A 25177-nucleotide genomic window follows, 5' to 3' on the forward strand; every position below is an offset into this window, starting at 1 on the left:
TTTTTTTGTCAACATCAGCCAGCTCTCTACATGAGCCAGACTTACTTTAACCAAGCAGAAAACATCTTGCACCAGCTAAAGAGCATTCACAGACTTAAGTGCACAGCAATAAAGCATGACCGCCCCCAGCAATCCTAAACTCTGCCTTCATCCAGCTGCTGAGGGAAACACCTGGATCAATGCTCAGCAGAACTGACAGATGTGTGAGTCATCCATACAGAGCCCTAGAGCCTGGTACTGTGAGTTAACAGACCCTCCCAATAATGGGCAAGGCAGAGCAGCACTCTGAAAGGATACAGATGTCCCCAGTGAGACCAAACTTGAGCTCAACCCAAAACTTCCTTCCAAAGTACCTGAGAAATATGAACATTATTAGACATTGTGGAGTTTGTGGAGAAGCAATGAGTCATCAGTCTGCCATTGTAGTTCATCTGCAGAAGCAGGGATCAGCAAATTGGTAGCCTATCCCAGCACACATTGGGCAAAAGGCAGGAGTACACCCTGGACAGGTCACAAGTCCATCACAGAGCCACATATAGACAAACAACCACACACACTCCTATGGGCAATATAGATTTACCAATCAACCTAACATACATGTTTTTGGACTGTGGGAGGCACACAGGCACGGGAAGAACATGCAAACTCTGCACAGAAAGGCCCCTGCCTGTTTGAACCCAGGAATCGGACCCAGAACCTTCTGGTTGTGAGGCGACAATACTAACCACTAAACCAACATGCTTACAGAATAGTATAAAAATGATGCATTATTGTGACAGTCTTGTTTTCTTGCTAAATACAGTGGAATTTTGTCTTATTTTAAAATTAAAAATAAATAGAAGATTTCAGAATTTCAAAAGAAATTCTTTTGAAAGAAAGAAAATAAAAATAAAGAGATTCACTATCTTCAAGATCTTGTCCTGATGTCCAGAATCTAATCCTAACCCTAGTCTATTTCTATCTCCCTATTTAAATGTAAGCAAATGTGTGATATTGACCATGTTAGGTCAGATTCGTTCATATGACACTCTGATGGGTTTGATCTAAAATGGCTGATAAAATGACTGCTTTATCTGCCACATGTTAGTTTGTGCTCATGAAATTGATGATTCTTCAGCTGTCTGTTTCTCTCAGACTGATAATTGACTTAAATCATGGTGGAAATTGAGACAAAAAGACCTGGTTCATCCCAACAGTTAATGATTGAATGACTGATGAGTTTCATTTCATGACAACTTGTAACCTTGATTTTTATGAATCTGCAGGGTTTAATGGATTATCAAAAGTTGGATGGTTGGTTGGTTTTTTGTTTGAGTAGTTCGGTCCTTTAGTGAAAATAAAGATCTCTTTGGACTTCTCTCTCTGCAGTGTAGGCAAAACTGAAAATCCAGAAAATTTGCAAGTCAAATGTATATACTTAAGCTGGATGAAGAACACATACGACACACAAGGACACACATACGACGCAGGACTAGTTGTTCCTGATGCCTGAAGAACTAGAAAAGCATAATTTAATCTTTTTTTTGCATATTAACATTACTTACTGAAGGCATTCTGAACTTTGATCACTATGGGAGTTCAGGGACTTCACAGGTACATCAACAACAGTGATTTTCTGAACAACTGCTGCTTTGGACAAAGCAAACTCATCATCGACGGATCCACTTTGTTCTATTGGCTTTACTTTGGATCTCGTTTGGACCGAATACATGGTGGAGATTATAATTATTTTGAGGAAACAGTTACACTATTTTTCAACAATCTCAGAATGTGTGATATTGAACCCTATGTGGTGCTTGATGGAGGCTTTGACATCAGAGGAAAAAAATTTGACACCATGAAGAAAAGATGCCAATTAAGGATCAAAAGTGCTTGTGCCTTGTCTAGCGGTTGTTCAGGAGAAATTTTACCAATTCTTATCAAAAATGTGTTCAAGCAGGTTCTCTGGAACCTCAGGGTTCCCTTTATTCAGTGTCTGGCAGAGGCGGACTGGGAAGCAGCTGCTTTGGCCAATGAGTGGAACTGTCCTGTTCTGTCGAATGACAGTGATTTCTACATCTTTGGCAACCGTGGTGGATTTTTGCCCCACACTCATTTCCAGTGGAGGAAAGTGAACCATCATAAATCTACTGGCAAAAAGTTTATCCATGCCAAATGGTTTGGTTTTAAGAATCTATGTGACACTTTTAACCAAATGAATAAACATCTTCTTCCGCTTTTTGCTACCATCCTTGGCAATGACTACATCAAAATGGACAAGAGAACATTTCCAAACTTCACTAAGTTCTCCAGATCCAGAAGCCAGATTGATGGCTTGCTCAGGTGGTTATCACAATTCTCTGAACCAGAAAAAGCCATTGATGCTCTCCTGGGCCCTGTGGGGATGAACAAGAAATCAGACAACCCTCGCACTGCAATGATTCAGGAAACAGAAGCATACAAACTTAAACCAAGCTCCATAGCCCAGTTCTTTATAAGTGGAGAAGCTCAGAGCAGACCTCCAGGTCTTTTGCAGAACCTGCCAGACTGGACTCTGAAACCTCTGGCGGAAGGCAAGCTAGCTTCCAGCGTTATAGCAGTCCTGACACAACAGAAGGTCATAATGAACTTCCAGGTGGAGGATTTTGAACTGAGCAGCAGCAGCAACACATCTCGGCTCATACGGCAGGTGACATATGGTCTACTGCTGTGTACAGAAAGGTGGCAGAAAGTTAGTAAACACAGTAAGTCTGCTGTAGTGAAACAACAATATAATGTGGAGGAATATGACAGACAGAAAACCACACTGACCAAGTCTACGGTTCAAGCTTTTCTACCAAGATGTGTAGAAACACAACTTCATTTAGACTCACTGTGGGAGGTTCCACAGGATTTGCGTCTGCAGGTCATGTTAGAGGCTCTTGATGTGTCTCCGATTGCTGATTCAATCCATGTCCCTGAGAAGCTACAGCTAGCAGTGTATGTCACGTGTTTCTGGTTGAAACAAGCAAAGCCCGAACCAAAAGCTGAAATATTTTGGGCTTTACTGACCGGCTTCGTCTATGGACACCTGTGCAGAGAACAACAACCTGAGAAAGAGATTTTAGAGATTTTGGAAAAGCTTAATCGTTACGATAGTAAGACCGTGGATCTAGAGTTGGCACATGCCTTTTGCCAGTGGCAGTGCTGTTTGAAGGACAGTTTCACTCTGAACCAGCTACTGAATCATCCAGTGCCGGAACCAGAGTTAGCAAGGTTGTACTGTGGCTCGTTGGTGCATGGTGTGGCCCGTGAGCTGAAAAGAGGAACAGAACCTAAATCTTTTCTCGCTGGATCTTCAGTCGCAATCAGCCTTTATCAAAATCTCCAGGCTGCAGTGGAGAGTGAGCTGGATGATGACTTCATCACAAGATTGAAGACCAGGACATGGCAGAGGGAACACCAGGAGTCAGTGGAGGAAACAAGCAGAGCTTTTCAAAATATGTCAGGTGAGGAAGAGGAGAAAGAATCTCACTGCATGAAAGATGACAAGGTGCCTGAAAAAACCTGCAGCATTCGTACAAGACATAAAACCAAACACAGATCTTCAAAATCCAAGAGAAAGAAACGTAATCGCGGAAGGCGGCACTAGATGTATGTGGTTTGTTTTTAAATAATGGTTTGCTTAACAAACATGCATGAACATAAAAGAAAATTGTGGTTTAATTGTTATGAATATATTCTAACATATTCTAACATAAATGTAATTATATTATATTTGTTATATTTATGTTATATTATAATATAAATATTATCACTGCTCCTGTGTTCCATTTTTATGTTTCAGAAAACATTCTGGTCCTGTATGGGCCCTTATTTAGAAAGAATTAACAAACAAACACATTTATTTATTAAATAAAAAATAAAATGCATTAAACTATAGTTACTGAGACATTTTCATGGCTGTGTGCTGCTAAATTATAGTGTGTTTATAATTATGGTCAAATTTTTTAATACTTAGTATTTTTCTGTATCTTGCACTAATCTTGTACCAACAGCAATAAACTGCACTAATGTGGGATTTTTATTATATAGTCATTTAAATAGCTTAAATAAATCAGATTTTACTCATTTCATTTTAACACAGAATTATTAAAATATTGCAAAATGGAATTGTGTGCAATGTTTATTGAATAAACTTTGGCTTTAATAATCTATATACTAAACAGAATACTGTGTACCATGTTACCACTGTACACTTTATATACTGTACATCACGTTAAACACTCTGCATCATGTTCAAGAGTATGTTGAGGATCAATGTGCCACTGGTTTAATGAGATACACAAGCTACAAATCAGTTCTGGGTCTTACACAAAATATAGATCCAAAGTATAGCAACAATGAGGATTGCTCAATAATACTGAAGAAGACCTTTCATATTTTGTTTTAATCCATACAATCAGTTTAGTAAATCAAGCTCCACACCACTAGAATTGAATGGCACATGGAGGTCAAGCTGTATGCAAATCTCACTGCATTTCTGAATGTTATTGTGGATATATATAGTATATATAAATATATATTTAGTATATTATGCAAATTATCACAGATTCCATGCCATCTATCGTGAGTGAAAGCTATTAGAGTAAATTAGGTTCTTCCTCATAAGAACTGGCTGACATGTGACTGACATACTGTTTACAAATGTGAACATGTTTCTCATACTTGTTTTCCATTATTCTGAGTAGTTTGACACCAATTTTGTGATGATTGGCAAAAATTCTTGGACTAGATCACAAAAGTAGGATTTGCATATATTGCAAATTAGCTTAAAATAAAATAAACGAACAGGTTCCTACTCCTTTGGCACTTAGATACCTAAAAAGAGATCTAGAAACGAGATAAAATACACAGGCTTGAGTTGGCACACAGAGGATTAGAAAAAACCCAGAACAAAATGATATCCAAGGTGGTAAAACTAGAGAGTTTTTTAAAGAGGAAGGCAGGGTCATATACAAAGATCAGTCAAATTAAATAATACTCAGTTGACTCGCAAATTGCGATGCTTCATGCTTAGTTTAAAGTTCATGTACAGTCAAGGAAAAAAGAAAGCTCCTCCTACGTCATTTCTATGTTTATATTTATTAGGGTCTGAATAACATTTACATTTTTGGCATTTGTTTATGCAGAGCAACTTACAGAAATGCTTTTGAAATAATAATTTTGTGGTCCTCATCAACTTCTATAACGAAAAACAAACAACTTCAGGCAACAACGAAAAAACACAACACATTTCAACATGTACTCATTTTCCCCCAAAAGTAAACCAGCAATCATAAACCCAATGGGAGAAAAAACAAGAGAACCCTTCCCACTTTAACAATTATTAAAAGAGTAATTAGCAGAGAGGTGTTACTAATACAATGCACAAGGTTATTTAATCACCAAGTGTGATTATATATAGAAAAGCAGAACATCTGGCAGTTTGCTGATCTGGAGTCCATAGATGTGTGTCTACATCATGCCAAGAAGAAAGAGCATCAGCTGTGACCTCAGAGAAGCAATTTTTGCCGCTCAATAGTCTGGGTAGGGTTATAAGGCCATCTCCAAACAATCTGAAACTCATCATTGTATATTGTGAAAATGATTGTTTGCAATTGAAGAACCTTCAAGGCCTAAAGGCTTCTGTAACCACATTATATATGTATGATCATAACTTGTTCAGAAAAAGACTGAAGAAGTATGACTCTCAAGGAGGGGTACACACTGGACACCCTGTTTAACACTGTACACCATCTTAAACACTGTACCTCCAGTAAAACACTGCACATCCTTTTAAACACTGTACGTGATTTTAGACAGTGTATGTCATTAGAAACACTAATACACTAAAACACAAATAACTTGTTACACATTGTACATGCTGTTAAACACTGCACACCATGTCAAACACTATCCTGTTAAACACTGTACATCCTGTTAAACACTATTCTGTCAAACACTGTACATCCTGTTAAACACTGTATACCATGTTAAACACTATCCTGTCAAACACTGTATACCATGTTAAACACTATCCTGTCAAACACTGTACATCCTGTTAAACACTGTACACCATGTTAAACACTATCCTGTTAAACACTGTACACCATGTTAAACACTGTACACCATGATAAACACTGTACATCCTGTTAAACACTAAATCCTGTTAAACACTGTACACCATGATAAACACTGTACATCCTGTTAAACACTGTACACCATGATAAACACTGTACACCATGATAAACACTGTACATCCTGTTAAACACTAAATCCTGTTAAACACTGTACACCATGATAAACACTGTACATCCTGTTAAACACTGTACACCATGATAAACACTGTACAACCTGTTAAACACTGTACACCATGATAAACACTGTACATCCTGTTAAACACTAAATCCTGTTAAACACTGTACACCATGATAAACACTGTACACCATGATAAACACTGTACATCCTGTTAAACACTAAATCCTGTTAAACACTGTACACCATGATAAACACTGTACATCCTGTTAAACACTGTACACCATGATAAACACTGTACATCCTGTTAAACACTGTACACCATGATAAACACTGTACATCCTGTTAAACACTGTACACCATGATAAACACTGTACATCCTGTTAAACACTAAATCCTGTTAAACACTGTACACCATGATAAACACTGTACACCATGATAAACACTGTACATCCTGTTAAACACTAAATCCTGTTAAACACTGTACACCATGATAAACACTGTACATCCTGTTAAACACTAAATCCTGTTAAACACTGTACACCATGATAAACACTGTACATCCTGTTAAACAATAAATCCTGTTAAACACTGTACATCCTGTTAAACACTGTACACCATGATAAACACTGTACATCCTGTTAAACACTGTACACCATGATAAACACTGTACATCCTGTTAAACACTGTACAACCTGTTAAACACTGTACACCATGATAAACACTGTACACCATGATAAACACTGTACATCCTGTTAAACACTGTACACCATGATAAACACTGTACATCCTGTTAAACTCTGTACATCCTGTTAAACACTGTACACCATGATAAACACTGTACATCCTGTTAAACTCTGTACATCCTGTTAAACACTGTACACCATGATAAACACTGTACATCCTGTTAAACACTGTACAACCTGTTAAACACTGTACACCATGATAAACACTGTACACCATGATAAACACTGTACATCCTGTTAAACACTGTACACCATGATAAACACTATGTCCTGTTAAACACTGTACAACCTGTTAAACACTGTACACCATGATAAACACTGTACAACCTGTTAAACACTGTACACCATGATAAACACTGTACAACCTGTTAAACACTAAATCCTGTTAAACACTGTACACCATGATAAACACTGTACACCATGATAAACACTGTACATCCTGTTAAACACTAAATCCTGTTAAACACTGTACACCATGATAAACACTGTACATCCTGTTAAACACTGTACATCCTGTTAAACACTGTACATCCTGTTAAACACTAAATCCTGTTAAACACTGTACACCATGATAAACACTGTACACCATGATAAACACTGTACAACCTGATAAACACTGTACAACCTGTTAAACACTAAATCCTGTTAAACACTGTACACCATGTTAAACACTGTACACCATGATAAACACTGTACAACCTGATAAACACTGTACATCCTGTTAAACACTAAATCCTGTTAAACACTGTACACCATGATAAACACTGTACACCATGATAAACACTGTACAACCTGTTAAACACTGCACACCATGATAAACACTGTACACCATGATAAACACTGTACATCCTGTTAAACACTGTACACCATGATAAACACTGTACACCATGATAAACACTGTACATCCTGTTAAACATTGTACACCATGATAAACACTGTACAACCTGTTAAACACTGTACATCCTGTTAAACACTGTACACCATGATAAACACTGTACAACCTGTTAAACACTGTACACCATGATAAACACTACATCCTGTTAAACACTGTACACCATGATAAACTCTGTACACCATGATAAACACTGTACACCATGATAAACTCTGTACACCATGATAAACACTGTACACCATGATAAACACTGTACACCATGATAAACACTGTACACCATGATAAACTCTGTACACCATGTTAAACACTGTACACCATGATAAACTCTGTACACCATGTTAAACTCTGTACATCCTGTTAAACACTGTACATCCTGTTAAACACTGTACAACCTGTTAAACACTGTACACCATGATAAACACTGTACACCATGATAAACACTGTACATCCTGTTAAACACTGTACACCATGATAAACACTACGTCCTGTTAAACACTGTACAACCTGTTAAACACTGTACACCATGATAAACACTGTACAACCTGTTAAACACTGTACACCATGATAAACACTGTACAACCTGTTAAACACTAAGTCCTGTTAAACACTGTACACCATGATAAACACTGTACATCCTGTTAAACACCAAATCCTGTTAAACACTGTACACCATGATAAACACTGTACATCCTGTTAAACACTGTACATCCTGTTAAACACTAAATCCTGTTAAACACTGTACACCATGATAAACACTGTACACCATGATAAACACTGTACAACCTGATAAACACTGTACAACCTGTTAAACACTGTACACCATGATAAACACTGTACACCATGATGAACACTGTACAACCTGTTAAACACTGTACACCATGATAAACACTGTACACCATGATAAACACTACATCCTGTTAAACTCTGTACACCATGATAAACACTGTACACCATGATGAACACTGTACAACCTGTTAAACACTGTACATCCTGTTAAACATTGTACACCATGATAAACACTGTACAACCTGTTAAACACTGTACATCCTGTTAAACTCTGTACACCATGATAAACACTGTACATCCTGTTAAACACTGTACACCATGATAAACACTGTACAACCTGTTAAACACTGTGCACCATGATAAACACTACATCCTGTTAAACACTGTACAGCATGATAAACTCTGTACACCATGATAAACTCTGTACACCATGATAAACTCTGTACACCATGTTAAACTCTGTACAGCATGATAAACTCTGTACACCATGTTAAACACTGTACACCATGTTAAACACTGTACAGCATGATAAACTCTGTACACCATGTTAAACTCTGTACACCATGTTAAACACTGTACAGCATGATAAACTCTGTACACCATGTTAAACTCTGTACACCATGTTAAACACTGTACACCATGATAAACACTACATCCTGTTAAACTCTGTACATCATGTTAAACTCTGTACACCATGTTAAACACTGTACACCATGTTAAACTCTGTACACCATGTTAAACTCTGTACACCATGTTAAACTCTGTACACCATGATAAACTCTGTACATCATGTTAAACACTGTACACCATGTTAAACTCTGTACACCATGTTAAACACTGTACAGCATGATAAACTCTGTACACCATGTTAAACTCTGTACACCATGTTAAACACTGTACACCATGTTAAACACTGTACAGCATGATAAACACTGTACACCATGATAAACTCTGTACACCATGTTAAACACTGTACACCATGTTAAACACTGTACAGCATGATAAACACTGTACACCATGATAAACTCTGTACACCATGTTAAACTCTGTACACCATGTTAAACACTGTACAGCATGATAAACTCTGTACACCATGTTAAACTCTGTACACCATGTTAAACACTGTACACCATGTTAAACACTGTACACCATGTTAAACTCTGTACACCATGTTAAACACTGTACAGCATGATAAACTCTGTACACCATGTTAAACTCTGTACAGCATGATAAACTCTGTACACCATGTTAAACACTGTACACCATGTTAAACACTGTACAGCATGATAAACTCTGTACACCATGTTAAACACTGTACAGCATGATAAACTCTGTACACCATGTTAAACACTGTACAGCATGATAAACTCTGTACACCATGTTAAACTCTGTACACCATGTTAAACACTGTACATCATGATAAACTCTGTACACCATGTTAAACACTGTACAGCATGATAAACTCTGTACACCATGTTAAACACTGTACAGCATGATAAACACTGTACACCATGATAAACTCTGTACACCATGTTAAACACTGTACACCATGTTAAACACTGTACAGCATGATAAACTCTGTACACCATGTTAAACTCTGTACACCATGTTAAACACTGTACACCATGTTAAACTCTGTACACCATGTTAAACACTGTACACCATGTTAAACTCTGTACAGCATGATAAACTCTGTACACCATGTTAAACACTGTACACCATGATAAACACTGTACAGCATGATAAACTCTGTACACCATGTTAAACACTGTACACCATGATAAACTCTGTACAGCATGTTAAACACTGTACACCATGATAAACACTACATCCTGTTAAACTCTGTACATCATGTTAAACTCTGTACAGCATGTTAAACACTGTACACCATGATAAACACTGTACAGCATGTTAAACTCTGTACACCATGATAAACACTGTACAGCATGATAAACTCTGTACACCATGATAAACTCTGTACATCATGATAAACTCTGTACACCATGATAAACACTGTACAGCATGATAAACTCTGTACACCATGTTAAACACTGTACACCATGATAAACACTACATCCTGTTAAACTCTGTACACCATGTTAAACACTGTACACCATGATAAACACTACATCCTGTTAAACTCTGTACACCATGATAAACACTGTACAGCATGATAAACTCTGTACACCATGTTAAACTCTGTACACCATGATAAACACTACATCCTGTTAAACTCTGTACACCATGATAAACTCTGTACACCATGATAAACACTGTACAGCATGATAAACTCTGTACACCATGATAAACACTGTACAGCATGTTAAACTCTGTACACCATGATAAACCCTGTACAGCATGATAAACTCTGTACAGCATGATAAACACTGTACAGCATGATAAACACTGTACAGCATGTTAAACACTGTACAGCATGATAAACACTACATCCTGTTAAACTCTGTACACCATGATAAACACTGTACAGCATGATAAACACTGTACACCATGATAAACTCTGTACACCATGATAAACTCTGTACACCATGATAAACACTGTACAGCATGTTAAACACTGTACACCATGATAAACACTACATCCTGTTAAACTCTGTACACCATGATAAACACTGTACAGCATGATAAACTCTGTACACCATGATAAACACTGTACAGCATGATAAACAGTGAACAACATATTAAACATTTTGCATCATGTTCAAGAAACAACATGCACACACAGCTTATCATTTTACAGTGATGGAGTCCAGGCTTGGGGGGCTATCTCCTCTCCTCTCCTCTCCTCTCCACCCCTCTCCTCCGCCTTTCCTGTCCCAGTGCCCAAAAATGTGAAACGCAATCCGAGCACCAGGTCACAGCGAGTGGCTATTTTAAACTGTAAAAAACTCCGCTTAGCTCGAGAGGAATATGGAAGCAGGAGCAAGCGGACCCTCGGCTGGAATTCAACTAAAATGACGGAACCTCACTCGGCGCTTCGTGTTTATTCACCGTTTACATTTTGCCTCGTTTTGTTGCTTTCGTGTTTCTCATGTCTCTCCCGGTAGTCTTGCCTGGATCGTGTTGTCGTTTAACCGGGGCTTCTCTCGCCCCTCAGTTCGCTGATCCGTCTCGAAGGAGCCGCTGTATGGCCACAGTTCCGTGGCGGATGCGAGGATCAGAGTCGCGGCTCGTGCCGCCGCTGCTGCCCGCGCGCCCGCTGCTCTCTCTCGGTCTGCTGCAGCTGGTGCTCGGCTGCTCCATGGTGGCTCTCTCGTTTGGAGCGCTCTCACTCAGCAACTCGCCTCCTGTCCGCAATTCCTGTCCGTTTTGGGCAGGATCATCAGTAAGTGTTCTCCAGGCCTGTTTCTTTTCTCAGTATGCATGCAAGGGTGGGCTATACTGTTTATTCGACAGATAAGTAGCGTCGATGAAATGTTATAAAGTGACCCATTAATGTGGTGTGATGTGACATAAGGTCAGCTGGTTAAACTCCAGTCTGATCTAATCCAGGTCGGTTTTATGGGTTTAGACTAGAGATGAAATGAAAATGAAATACATGTAATAGTTGTCTCATGTGGTCCTACTAAAACTGGTGGTTTTCTTTTTCCTTGGGGTAGATTGGAGAGAGTCCAAAACACTGTGGGCAGATATGGAGGGGTGGTTTAAAAAAAAAAAACCCTCCAACCATTTGTCACATTAAAAACATCCACAAAACATTAACACTAACAGTGCTCAGATATATCTAGACACCAATACACACAGGAAAACTCCCATGATAATGTCTTCCTAAGATACTAAAATGTGACTAATGTGGGAACACTGGTCACTTAATCAAAAGCAAGGCAGTGGTTATAATCCTGTCAGTATCCTGGCAATGATTATCAAGAGATTCACGTTGTTTAGGTGTAATACTAAGTAAAATTCCTTCTGTGTTTCTGGATATTAATCGAGAAATGCTACTTTGGCAGATACACACTTGAGTGCAAATTAGAAACAGGAAGTCAATGCTCCAGTAAAAAAAAAAAAAAAGACATTTAGATGGGAACTGAGCCTAGTATGTACATAGCTATCTGAATGAGTGTGTACAACAGCCATTTCTAGCATTAGCCCACTGAGACACAGATTTAACACAATATCAATGAACATGAGACATGGTGTATAGTTAATCTGTCTGTGTGCTGAATATGGCTGAATGAGCTGGTTTTGTTCTCCACAGGTTATCCTGTCGGGGATTATCGGCCTCACCACATGGAAGCGGCCTATGCTCCTGTTGGTACGTTGCTAGAGATCCTACTTTCTTTATGTTTTTGTCTCACAGGAGGATGTTAAGCCGTGTAATCCGCATTATGGAATTAGATATTCATTGGTCTGTCACATTGTGTGTTTCAAGTAAAGTTTATGCTCTTTAATAAAGTATGAAGTGGAGAACAGTTTATGTGCTCTCGCAGTTTTACAGAAAAAAAAATCTACAACCAGCAGTGAACAGATATATCGGACATATCTGCTTTCAAACACTGCCTACTTACAAAAGATAACATCAATTAAACCAGTAACAAATTAGATATTTGTGCAATATGCCATGTTTCTCTATATAGTATATGTAAACACTGGGAAATGATACGACCAAAAATATACTAAAATGGATGAAACCCATTTTCGGAACAAATGAAGTGTAATGCAATGAACGTCTGTTCCATCATGCACAACAGGAACTGATAAGAGACAAAACCCAATTTGCTATCAGCGATGCTGCATTCTGTTGCCTGTAATTGTAATTGAGTTATATATTAAAATTAAAAAGACCTGTGCTGGTTTGGTTACCTATCCAATATCAGTCTAGTACTGCCTCTTAAATGTTGTGTATTCTTTAAATGAATCTTTTAGATTAGTATCTTTTATATACTTTTAAGTAGATCTGAAACACAGGGTGTGTCTCTATGCCATTGATTTATTTTGTAACTTTTAAGAATGTCTCCATAGTGAAGTATCAGTGACTGAAAATCCTCATTAATCTCTCTTACATGGCTAATGCTAGCAGGTCTACAGTTTAGACAGTGATCTTTACACAAGTTGATTGTCTAAATTGTCTCTGCATGTCTCTTTGTGTGGGATTAAAGTCTCTGTATGTGTGTAGGGGTGGGGTGGGTAGGGGGTTAGTCTTTTTGCCAGTGGGGAACTTTGTAGGTAATCCAGGTTAATTGCAGGTTTAAACATAAGCCTTTCCTTGAAAGTAATGCTTTTTCTAGCAAATTTCAATGTCAATAGAAATCTTTTTGACCCGGAGCGCCTCAGCATGACCATAAAAGAGTTGTATAATGTAATTAATGACTAGTAGCCAGAATACTTGTACCTGTAATGTTTTGTGGGAAGCTGGGACATGTAATAATAGGCTAGTTGTTACTGATAGCTGTGTATAATTTGCTTAGTTCTTAAATATACAGTGTCAAATATTCTGCTGCATATGGTATATGCATCGTTAGTATTTTAATAATGAATATAATATAATATATTATAAATACAAAGCAGTATAGTATATTGTTCCAAATGTCAAAAGCTGCTGCTATAAAAATTTTTTATTTGCTTACATTTTATTTCAATAATCAGGGTCAGGTCAGGCTCAAGTCTGTAACTTTGAAGCTAAGAAAAACAGGAAATAGGGCATTATATTCGAACAAGGGAACAAGATAATTTAGGAAACCATGTACCGAACCTCCGATTTGTGTACCTGCTAAATTAATGAAAAATAAGAGGCAGGTGCGAATACTGATCAGAATGGAGCCGGAGTGTGGCAGGAAACAGAAGAAACAGAAAGCAAAGAACATTTAGATAGAAAACCAGATAGAGTTTCTGCGACTCATTAAGTATAAGAAAATCAAGTATAGTGGTAGATTAATACATGCCTAAACCAGGTTGTACTTATTGGCTTAAAGCAGTAAGACATGACAAAAATTAGCACTGTGTTAAAATAGTTACTATTAGAAGGTTACTGTTGCTTTGCCATGTGAATGGAATAAACTGTTATATACGATTATAATTTAGCTTTTGCTCAAATAACTGAACTTGTAGTTTTACACAATGTATTCATGAAACCATTAGGTGTAAAATGGTGTATTTTGGGGTACACCATAGTGAGAAGGTTAAGTTAGTCCTTTTAATATTTTGCAGTATTTAACATTACTCAAAGAGTTTGCTTGACTAGTTTATTTCACTGAGAGAAAAAATGCAAAAACTAATTGCTTAATACATTTCAAAAACTGTATGTCGAAACAGTTCAGCATCATAGACAGGTAGGGTAACTCTGATATTGTGCCAAATAAGATATAAGCAGGAAGACTTTTCCTGCCTGAGAGAAAGTTTTAAATCTAATGACAATTTCTGGACATGTGGCAAAGTTTGACCAGATTTCCTGTGCTTTGTCATCATTTGGTGTGTGGCCAGACTTGACCTCAGAAACTTGCGACAGCAACATGGCTAAAACCTCCAGGAAGGCACATCTGTGTCGTTACTATGACAACCAATGTGGATAAACAAATGTAATTACGGTTCGAACAAATGAATTAGATTTGGACATTTGTCATGTAGATTTGCCTCAATGTGTAAACAAAGCCGTAATACCAGTGGTATTTATTATTGATTTATATCTCTCCCACACTCCATCCTCTTCTCTCTCTCTCTCTCTCTCTCTCTCTCTGTGTTAGGTGAATCTGTTCGTGTTGCTGTCCATGGTGTGTATCCTGCTGAACCTGGCAGGCTTTATCCTCTGCTGTCAGGGAGCTCAGCTGGTGTCCAGCACCATCCACTGTCAGCTGGTGAGAGCTGAGACCTTTAGGGATCCTCTAATGCACAACAAATCATAATCACAAGCACTGAGCCACACTTTTCTAATGGACAAAAAGATTGTTGTTTTATGAGACATTTTACAACATGTACAGTTTTATAGATTAAAAGGATAAAATAAATATACAGTTAAATAAGTGACACCTTTAAACAAAAGCTGCTTTAACTTTAGTGAGGGTTAAAATTATGGCTTAATATCTTAGAATTACAGAATTGTCTGATATAATTGTTAGATTTTGTATTTTCAAAAACTCATAATTGCAAAAATATAGCAATTTGGGTAAGACATTTTCTTCTATATTCATGGTCTGAGATTCAAATGGGTCAGAGCAAATGGAGTAGAGTAGCAAAACCATAACAGAGTCCAAGCCCCAAAATAGAGTGTGAATTTCTATCTGCTTCTTCCTGAAACTGAGCTTTTATAGCTTTGGGCTACTGCAACACCCCCCCTCCCTTTCTCTCGAGTAAAGAAGACTCCTGGCCTTGCCATCTGCTTCTGAATCAGGTGCTCTGCGCACATGTGTTTGGTTTCGGACATTTTCAGCGCCTGAGGTCTGAATTTTAACTGGGTTGCTGTGTCCTTTTCAATGAGACTCTATTGTCCTCTGTTTAACACTCTCCCTTGTTTTGTGCAGTCTGCACCAGATGAATACCACAAAGATCAGCTTTAGTCACAGGTCTCTCTCGTTATCTACAATATCTCAGTATTCAAACAATATACAGATCAGCCATAACATTAAAACCACCTGCTTAATATTGTAATATTATGGAGGCCAAGACAACACCTTGAACCCTTTGTCATGTTCCCCAAACCATTCCTGAACAATTTTTTGCAGTGTGGCTGCTGAACGAGGTCGCTGCCATTAGTTGTTGCCATAAAAGGCTGTACTTGGTCTACAACAAAATGTAGGTAGGTGGTACGTGTCAAAATAATATCCACATGAATGCCAGGACTCAAGGTTTCCCAGCAGAACATTACCCAGAACTTCACAAGGCAGTGCACTGTGTTCTGACACCTTTTTTCATAGCCAGCATTACATTTTTCAACAACCACCCAGTTGTCTAGCTATCACAATTTGGCCCTTGTCAGAGTCTCTCTGATTCTTACCCCTGCCCGTTTTTCCTGCTTCCAGTACTTTGAGAACTGACTGTTCATTTGCTGCGTAATATATCCCAATCTTATGTCTAATTTGTGTGCATATTTGAATGCAATATTGTTATAAGGTTTAGTTTGTACTCGTGCATCAATATTTGATTTAAGTGTAAAGAGAGATGCCCTTGAAAAACCAGCCTTTCTACTGTCTATATACATACAGACCAGTGACAGGAAAAAAGATGAAGTAAAGTTAGTAAAGTGGCTATTACACAGCACCAGAACTTTGGCACAAATACTACAAGTCTCTGGAAATGTACTGGACAGATGTTCTTGGGTTAAGATCTTGTTACTGTGAAGGTCATTTTCTCCTGGGCTTGATCAACCATATCACCATAGAAAATGTTTCATTGTAGGATAATTGGGTTCAGTCAGAATAACTTCCAGTGATCGAAAGACTTTCACATTGTAACAGAGCCATTTGATTTTCATTTAATCCGTCCATAGTATAGAGCTGTAAAATGACTTAGAGGATAAATATATGTTTATTTTATTTTTTAATTTTTTTTTTTTTATGTTCCCCTAACATTTGCATGGGGTTTCTCCGGGTTCTCTGGTTTCTACTCACCTTCCAAAAACTTGCCTGTAAATGAAAAGCTATGGTTAATTACACCAGCTATGAATAAGTGTGTGAATGTGGGTGTGTAAATGGTGCCCTGCAATGGACTGGAAACCAAGTCAAGTAACCCTCGCACCTAGTGATCCAAGGATATGCTCCGAATCCCCCATCACCCTGACCAGGATACAGTGGTTACTAAAGATGAATGTTGTATATTCTAACTAATCTAATTAGATTATTTTACTGATGAACAGTAAAATATTCAAATTATTACCTGATTATAAAAGACACATTTATGTTGTGTGTGTGAATGTCACATGTATTGCAGGAGGGGGATGGTGTCTGTAACTGCTGTGCCGAGAGCCCCAGCAAGTGTCAAGATGAGGATGTGATTAAGATTTATGCAGGAACCTCATGTGCGTCGATGAGAGTTCTGCTGAAGGTTCGACTTAGTCATTAGTAACTCTACATTACTGTTCTGTTCCTCATTAGGAGCCGTGCATTACTCATTTCATGGTTGCGCAATTCATAAATTTCCTATTTGGCTTTTTTCTGTGTTAACTCTCTATATTCTTTTTTCCAGAAAGTTCTGTTTGCCCTGTGCGCATTAAATGCGCTGACTACTGTAGTGTGTCTGATTGCAGCTGCGCTCAGATACCTGCAGATCTTCTCCACCAGACGGCCCTGCATGGTAAGAGTCCATCCAGATAAAGTGATTCCTTTTTTATTTTACATTGTATACACAAGATTCATCAGGAATATTGACTATTGTTCACATGCAGGTGCTAATCAACAGGCCTCCTATAAAAGTTCTGCTATCTATAAAAGTATGTTTTCCTGCCAGGAAGAGCCACGAAACATTGCAGAGGAAGAAGAGCAGCCACACATTCCTGATCCTGATGACTTTGTTCCACCCGCACCACCTCCTTCCTACTTTTCCACCTTCTACACCTACACACCACGGCTGGCTCGCAGGTAACAGATCAGCAGGATCTTACTCCCTAATCCACTTGATGGCTTTTACGCTCACTTGATTATGATGAAACCCTGAGGTCATGAAAAGGTTCCAGATTTGGGCTTCTTAAATTACTGATACTAATAAGCAGATAAAACCTATTCTTACACGTGTGTGTGTACAAATTTCCCAGAACATGGTATGTGCTCAGACATCTGATAATCTTCAATGAGATATGTGAGTCTGTTAAGAAAAACCTGTTGCTGTGACTGAATTCTGGCAAACACTCAAGGAAAAACAAAATATCAGGTTTGTTAATGCCTACAAAATATTCAGATCTAAGAAACCATAAAAATATTTAACCGAAATAGCGTGGGATTTTTTGAAGTGTGAAAATTCCGACTCTTGTCTAGGCTTTTTCCAGCATACATCGTGTTGGGTAACGAACCAGCTTCATAATCCTGCTTTTTGTGGGCTGCCTAAAGGTTTTATCTGATGTGAAGTGTTTTCCCAGGCTGTCACATGTATTCTGTAGCTTTTGTAAGACTAGAATTAAAGTTGAGTCATTATTTTGGCCAGGCAGATCCTCAGAGGATGTAAATGCACAGCCCTCAGGCCTAAACACGATGCTAAAAAATGCAGGCACTTGGACCCCCATCCCCCTTTCTCAAAAAAAGAGACACATTGAGAAGGTATGTGTGATCAGAAGGCAAGGGATGCTGATCTCCCTGAAGTAACAATTTAAGCAGGATTTAATCTAAACAATAATTTCCTTTATTTACACAATGAAGTCCAACGAAGTGCAAAAATTTGCAGCATACAGGGTTTTTGGGTTATGAAAGGAAACAAAACAAGTGGCTGTATTAAACGACTTGTGTACCAAAAAAAAGACTACTAATATCTAAACCAATATTTGGTGGGTTTTAGGCAGGAACTGTGAAGGAAAGTTTCTTGCTATAAATAAAAATTCTTTGTCCTGAGGGTATGCAACCATTAGCATTTTACTGTACACATTATTTATTAAACAATATAGAGTTAGAAATTGTTGCAGTGCACTCATGCAGATCAATATAATAGACAGACTGACCTTGTCTTCATCTCATACCCCCCATATACACACACTGTGTGGGCAGCTTCTCCATCAAAATAAGAAAGAAAAACCTCCTAAAATGTTCCAAGCTGTGGAACAGCTCGAGAAAGCCTAGTAAATGCCGCAATGCGTGAGATGGACCAGTTTCATAAGGCAGATGTGAAACCTGGCGATGAACACCCAGCTGCTGCCAGAGGTTTTCAGAAACCCCATTCCGTATTCTGTCTGTTCCTCCAGGATGTTTGGTGACAGTGTGATCCCGCTGCCTCACATATACGGAGCAAGGATTAAAGGTGTGGAGGTTTTCTGTCCCCTCGACCCTCCTCCACCCTATGAAGCTGTGGCAGCAAGGCAAGCTGAGCCTTCGCAGGTAAACATGTCTACATTTACATTTGGCAGATGTTTTTGTCCAATGCTCGCTTAATCTTATTTATTCAACTAAGCATTTGAGGGTTAAGGGTCTTGCTCAAGGGCCCAGGTTTTCCTTAACCACTTCCCATAGTACCATATGTATTAAATTTGCTACATATGACAGACTATGTAGTTTGCTTTTATGATTACTTCTAGCTTCCCATTGGTTTCAACACTTCCTAAGCAGAAAGTGGTGTAGTTTATGTTGGCAGGAGAAGTCGAGCCCACAAACTGACCCTCTATATATATATTTAGGTGCTGGACCATGAGGTTCAAGTGACAGATCAGAGTGAGGGGGTGCCACACTGCTCCGAGACAGATACAGCCAGCGATGGTAAGCAACACCCATGACAACACCATATGCTGTCAGAGTCATTAAAGCATTAAAGGATAAATCCACCATGAACAACTTGCACATTCCCTCACACAGTGACGGTCACGTTGTTGTACATGACACAGTGAACAGTCTGTGAACAAATTGTGACAATGCTTCTGCTGTGCATTCATTTTATCTTATTTAATACAAAAATTTTCATTACAAATTATATTATTTGACAACAATAGAATCTTTGAAAAATATTTACATGAATTTCAATTTTAATGAGCTCAGGATGGGCTCCGAAAACCCGACGATTCATATTAGATCAAATCCTTCAGAGTGCTGTCTGAACACAGGCTTCTCTAGAACAGATTAGCATGATAACATGCTCAATATCACATATCTTACATTTGAATAGGGAGATAAAAATAAATAGGAAGGAGGAATCTTGAATACTAAACATTTTAGATAATGAATATTCTTTTAAATATTTAAAATATCCACCATGACCATAGTCTAACCCCTTATTTTGCTTAATAATTGCCCCAAAGTGCAAGAGTAGCAATGCTGGCAAAACAGATGTGCCAAAGAGAAGCTGTAAAGTTAAGTGAGAAAGGAAGGTGAAAATTCTCAGTTTAATTGCTGTCACACAGCATGAACAGTATAGAGTCTTCACTACTCTCTGTGGTTCCAGGCATCCGCTTGGTGTTTGAGACGTGTCCCCTACAGGGTCATGCCATACAGGGTTATACTCTATGTATATTTATATACCAGGCACAGTTGACGTCAGCAAGAGATCACACTTTTCCCCCATTCTGATGTGCTCTTGATATGTATTTGCATTATTTCATGCATTGTGCTGTAGAAATGATGAGCTATACAGGTGTTGATATTAACGATTTTATTTTTTTAATGGTTTGTTTTGATCATAAAATATACTTCCTGAATACATGCCTACTCTTACTCGTTGACTATTATTTGTCAGTGAGGTACTAACACCAATTGTTCCTCCACTTGAATATAGGTTTAATTAAACCGCCTCAGTCAAAAAAGTCTACTTTTGAGGATTGGGGTGTATCTGTTCATGTAATAGTGCTCTTGGGCAGAGATTGCTTATTATAACATCATGGCTCCTCTGCTCTCGAAATAAGCCGGTGCTATAAGCTAACGGTCACGTCACGGGTTCTTTATGTCACAAGTATCAGCTTCCCATCTCCATGCTCTGGTTTTATGTGGATGGCGGTGTGGACCAATAAACAAAAGACCTGCTAAATCTCACAGGAATTAAATGCACATTATTGTACGTTCATGGCAGCCAGTGTAGCCCCAAGCTTTTGTGTTTCTCTGCTTCGTTTTGACTAGGCAGCAGTGACCTATTTATAATCAGCGAAGGCTGTAGCATTTCAGAAGGGATTATGTTTTGTTTGGAAGTTTACTCTGTATGTAAAGCCTGGTGTTATTATTAACCTCTTAAACTCCCAGGACAGAACAGCAGGTCCATGCTTACATTCTGCACTCTCATAACTACACACCTTTACCGTTAGATTCACTGTAGTCATTAAATTATTCATAATCATTCCTGAATAATGCATCAGGTTTCTCAAATACTCAGATATCAGAGATAATGTTTTAACATTAGACGTTGTCACGAAGCAGGTTTAAAGGAAACCAGATGTAGATTTAGATCCCTAATGAGAAAGTGAGAGGCGACAGTAGCAAGAGACTCCCTGAGATGACCATAGGAAGAAAGCTTGAGAAGAACCAGACTTAAAAGAGAACAGCCTCCTCCGGGTGACACTGAATCATGGACTTATAAAGTGTTACTACCGTACAAATGTATTCTGTTAAGTCTAACAGTACTAAGTACACTCACCATCCACTTTAATATGAACACCTCTACGTCTGATCATTTATGCATTTATTTAATCAGTGGATCATGTGGCAGCAGCACAATGTATACAACCATGTAGATACAGCTCAAGAGCTTCAGTTATAGGTTCACATATATTGATATACATGATTTATTTATACATATCAACCATTATGCTATGAACAAATGTTGTTTTATAATAAGACCTGGTGCTTGTTGTGTCTCAGATAGGTGTATGCAGACAGCCATGCTGAGTTCCTCGCCACCCTCACAGTCCATCACGACCTCGAACAGCAGAAAGCCTCGTAGACAGCGGCACCGAAGGTCCAACAGTGACCCTGTTCTCCTGGACCTGACTGCTAAGGGTACATGAACAACATTAGGGTGTGAAATATAGGTTCTATTTTCCATCACTCTTTCTGGAGGAAGTTGAGAGCATTGGCTGAGACCTGAGTGCTTAGTAATGAGTTACATTTATGAACACATAACTTGAAGGGCAACAGGTTTGTTGGCAAAGCAGATTATGACCTATTTTCATTTGGGTTTATCTTTGGTGCATGTGTCAGACCCTGACCACTCTCTCTCTCTCTCTGTCTCTCACACACACCCACACTAAAAGCACTCACAGTATATCCTGTGCCCCCTCCATATCTGTCAGCAACTTCATTAGACATATTTTAAATATAGAGCTGTCACTTTCAGGAACTCTGAGCTGTCTGTGCACTCAAACCTCTGAGGTATGGATCAATTTGCTGGGGTTTTGAACGTCATCAAAGAGATGGCTACAAATTACAAAGCAAAAAAGAGCCTACAGAATACATTGTTCAGGCTTTGTTTTATGACTTTCTCAAAGTAACTCCAATTTTTTTTTAAAACAGATCAGTAATGTAAATAATTAGCATGGTACAGAAACAAACTGCACTGAGAAAAGAAGAGGAAACGCAGATTTATAATAAATGCCTAAAGTTTTAAAATACTTTTAATATCTGAGACTCATGGTAGCTAGACTTCCATTTATGCATAGCAAAGTATTCCTTAAATCTTTTCCAACACTGTGGTTCATACCTCATTTCTCTCTTTTCCTCATTTCCCCCCCTTTTTTCCCAGCAGTAATGAGCTGTGAAGCAGCCACACAGACAGAAGTAGGTCCTGGGACTGCGGTTGGGTCGGGGCCTGAGACTGAGCATCCGGTCGTCACTCTGCGAAGGGGGAGGGGCAATCGCAGGCCACGCCCTTCCTCCATGGTGGACTACCAGAGCTACAGGGACACCAAGCTTTTAGTGGCACGTTTCCTGCAGCAGCAGTCGCCAATTAGCCTGACGCCAGAGGTGCAGGAGCTGATCAACAGCATTAAGAGTGTGCTGCGCTCCGATCAGGAACACATGGAAGAGGCTGTGCGCTGTGCCTCCTTCATCCAGCAGGTCACACACAACATTTTACGGGTTATTATATCATCACAGCTCTAACGTATGATCATATTGTAAACGTGTCTAAGAGCGTGTCTAAGAGCTTATACACGTTTACAATATGATCATATGTTAGATGTGAGGGATATACTTGTCTGACTGCTCACATGAATTGAATGGGTTTAATCCAAACACCAATAACTTCGAACTCAAATTTTTAATTGAAAATAAACACATTTCTGGGAGTGAAATCTCTATGGTTCTAATAAATACCCAAAATGTTAATGCACATTTAAATGATAATCTATTTTTAATATCAGGACAGTACATTAGTGGGTTTCATGTTTGTTTGTTTGTTTGTTTTTTAACCGGTACCTTTCTGCAATAAAGTTTATATATAATACAGCAGAAAAATATACTAAAAACAGTATTATAATTGTTCCTATTGAGAAGGTCCTGATTCTGGCTGTTATTCTGCAGGTAATGAGTGTGTCAGAGAGAGGGCAGGGGCAGGGGCAGGCGCCGTGTGCCAGACAGACGCAGCCAGACGGCACGTCTCACACACTGCCTCTGCGAAAGCGTCCAGGACTCCTACACCTGCGCAGCTGTGGAGACCTCAGCACGTTCACCTGGGCAGAGCTGCAGGTCAGCGGGCAGAGCAGACCGAGCTCCCGGGCCAACTCCAGGACGGGTTTTCGGACTGGATCCCGCCGGCAGGCACAGGAGCGACCACACAGCCTGATAGGTGTCTCACGAGAAACCATAATCTAAAAGCTGAAAGCTTCTGTTCCTAAATCCTATGTCCTAAATGACGCAAGATATGCTTTCTTTTTTTTTTTTTTTTTTACAAGAAAGTCTGTGTTTGTAGTATTCTAATATTAATAAGTGTGAGTTTTCTATGTTTTACATAAAGCTGTGGCACAGTTCTTACTTCTGCACTGCACTAAACAGCAGAATCTCTACTGCTGGATATTTACAGCAGTAATGATGCACTGCTTCCCCTGAAACCTTGCTAAACAAACACCTTCATGAGATGAAGATGGCAAATAAAACTAATGTTAGACTGAGACTGACTTTAGGGAGTAAAAAGTCTAATCACTGAATAGCAAATGATTTATATAGTTTATTTTATTTATAAAGATTTTTTTTTACTGTTTTATATCAAATATACCGTTTTCACTGAAACCCAATGAACAGAAGCAGCTTAGTTATATAACTCGGTTATTATAATTATAACACAAACCTTAAACAAGATAATAAACTCCTGCATCGCCCCCTAGTGCTGTAATGACTTTCGGCTCAAAATACACCTTCATATTAAATGGACTTTTCCAGTTTTCAGCACTTTATCATTTAGTTACAACAATGCGGATAACTCTGAACACAGTGATCCAAAAAAATTCCCCAGAATATAACATGCTAATTCTATTTTATTTTATTGATTTCGTCACCTGTATTTGAATCATGTTTATATATTTCTCTCCCTGAATACTTCCTGAATTCAAGGTGCATGTGCACATGTATTACAACCAAACAAGCCTAAATGAGGGGATACGTATTAAGATAAGATCACTCTACCAAGTCTGTGAAGCTGATGGTTTTGTCTGTCCGTGCCCTCGTCGCTTCGGTTTTAAAACATGTATCATAAACTACAAGGGCTAAATAAACTCTTTGTAAAAAGAAAAATGAGTGTGAGGACATGTGCAGTTGTAGGTGGTGGTGGTGGTGTTGGGCCTGTGGAAAGATGCTCCTCCTCCTGCTCCTTGCTAAAAAACAAAAAAACACACAGGAAGCTTGTGTATATATTTTCTCATTAAGTCATTTATTGTCGTAAATACTGTTACAAACATTCCTGCTATGGCGTAGGAATGTGGCTCAATGATTCATCACAGAAAAAG

At 38.6% G+C, this 25177-nt stretch overlaps 2 protein-coding genes across 2 annotated transcripts; both read left to right on the forward strand.

Annotated features, from left to right (window-relative positions):
- Window positions 1–1453: 1453 nt before the first annotated feature.
- On the forward strand, window positions 1454–3681 carry LOC131343557 (protein asteroid homolog 1-like). Its single transcript, XM_058375338.1, has one exon. It carries the CDS (start codon window positions 1571–1573, stop codon window positions 3608–3610), a length of 2040 nt encoding a protein of 679 aa, XP_058231321.1. The 5' UTR covers window positions 1454–1570; the 3' UTR covers window positions 3611–3681.
- Window positions 3682–11503: 7822 nt separating this feature from the next.
- On the forward strand, window positions 11504–24124 carry fam189a2 (family with sequence similarity 189 member A2). Its single transcript, XM_058375339.1, has 11 exons — window positions 11504–12022; window positions 12896–12952; window positions 15378–15488; window positions 17557–17670; window positions 17812–17919; window positions 18073–18203; window positions 19511–19643; window positions 19940–20018; window positions 22101–22238; window positions 22984–23294; window positions 23760–24124. Exons 1-11 carry the CDS (start codon window positions 11729–11731, stop codon window positions 24048–24050), a joined length of 1767 nt encoding a protein of 588 aa, XP_058231322.1. The 5' UTR covers window positions 11504–11728; the 3' UTR covers window positions 24051–24124.
- Window positions 24125–25177: the final 1053 nt, after the last annotated feature.

This window comes from Hemibagrus wyckioides, linkage group LG22 (assembly GCF_019097595.1).
Source record: "Hemibagrus wyckioides isolate EC202008001 linkage group LG22, SWU_Hwy_1.0, whole genome shotgun sequence".
NCBI lineage: Eukaryota > Metazoa > Chordata > Actinopteri > Siluriformes > Bagridae > Hemibagrus > Hemibagrus wyckioides.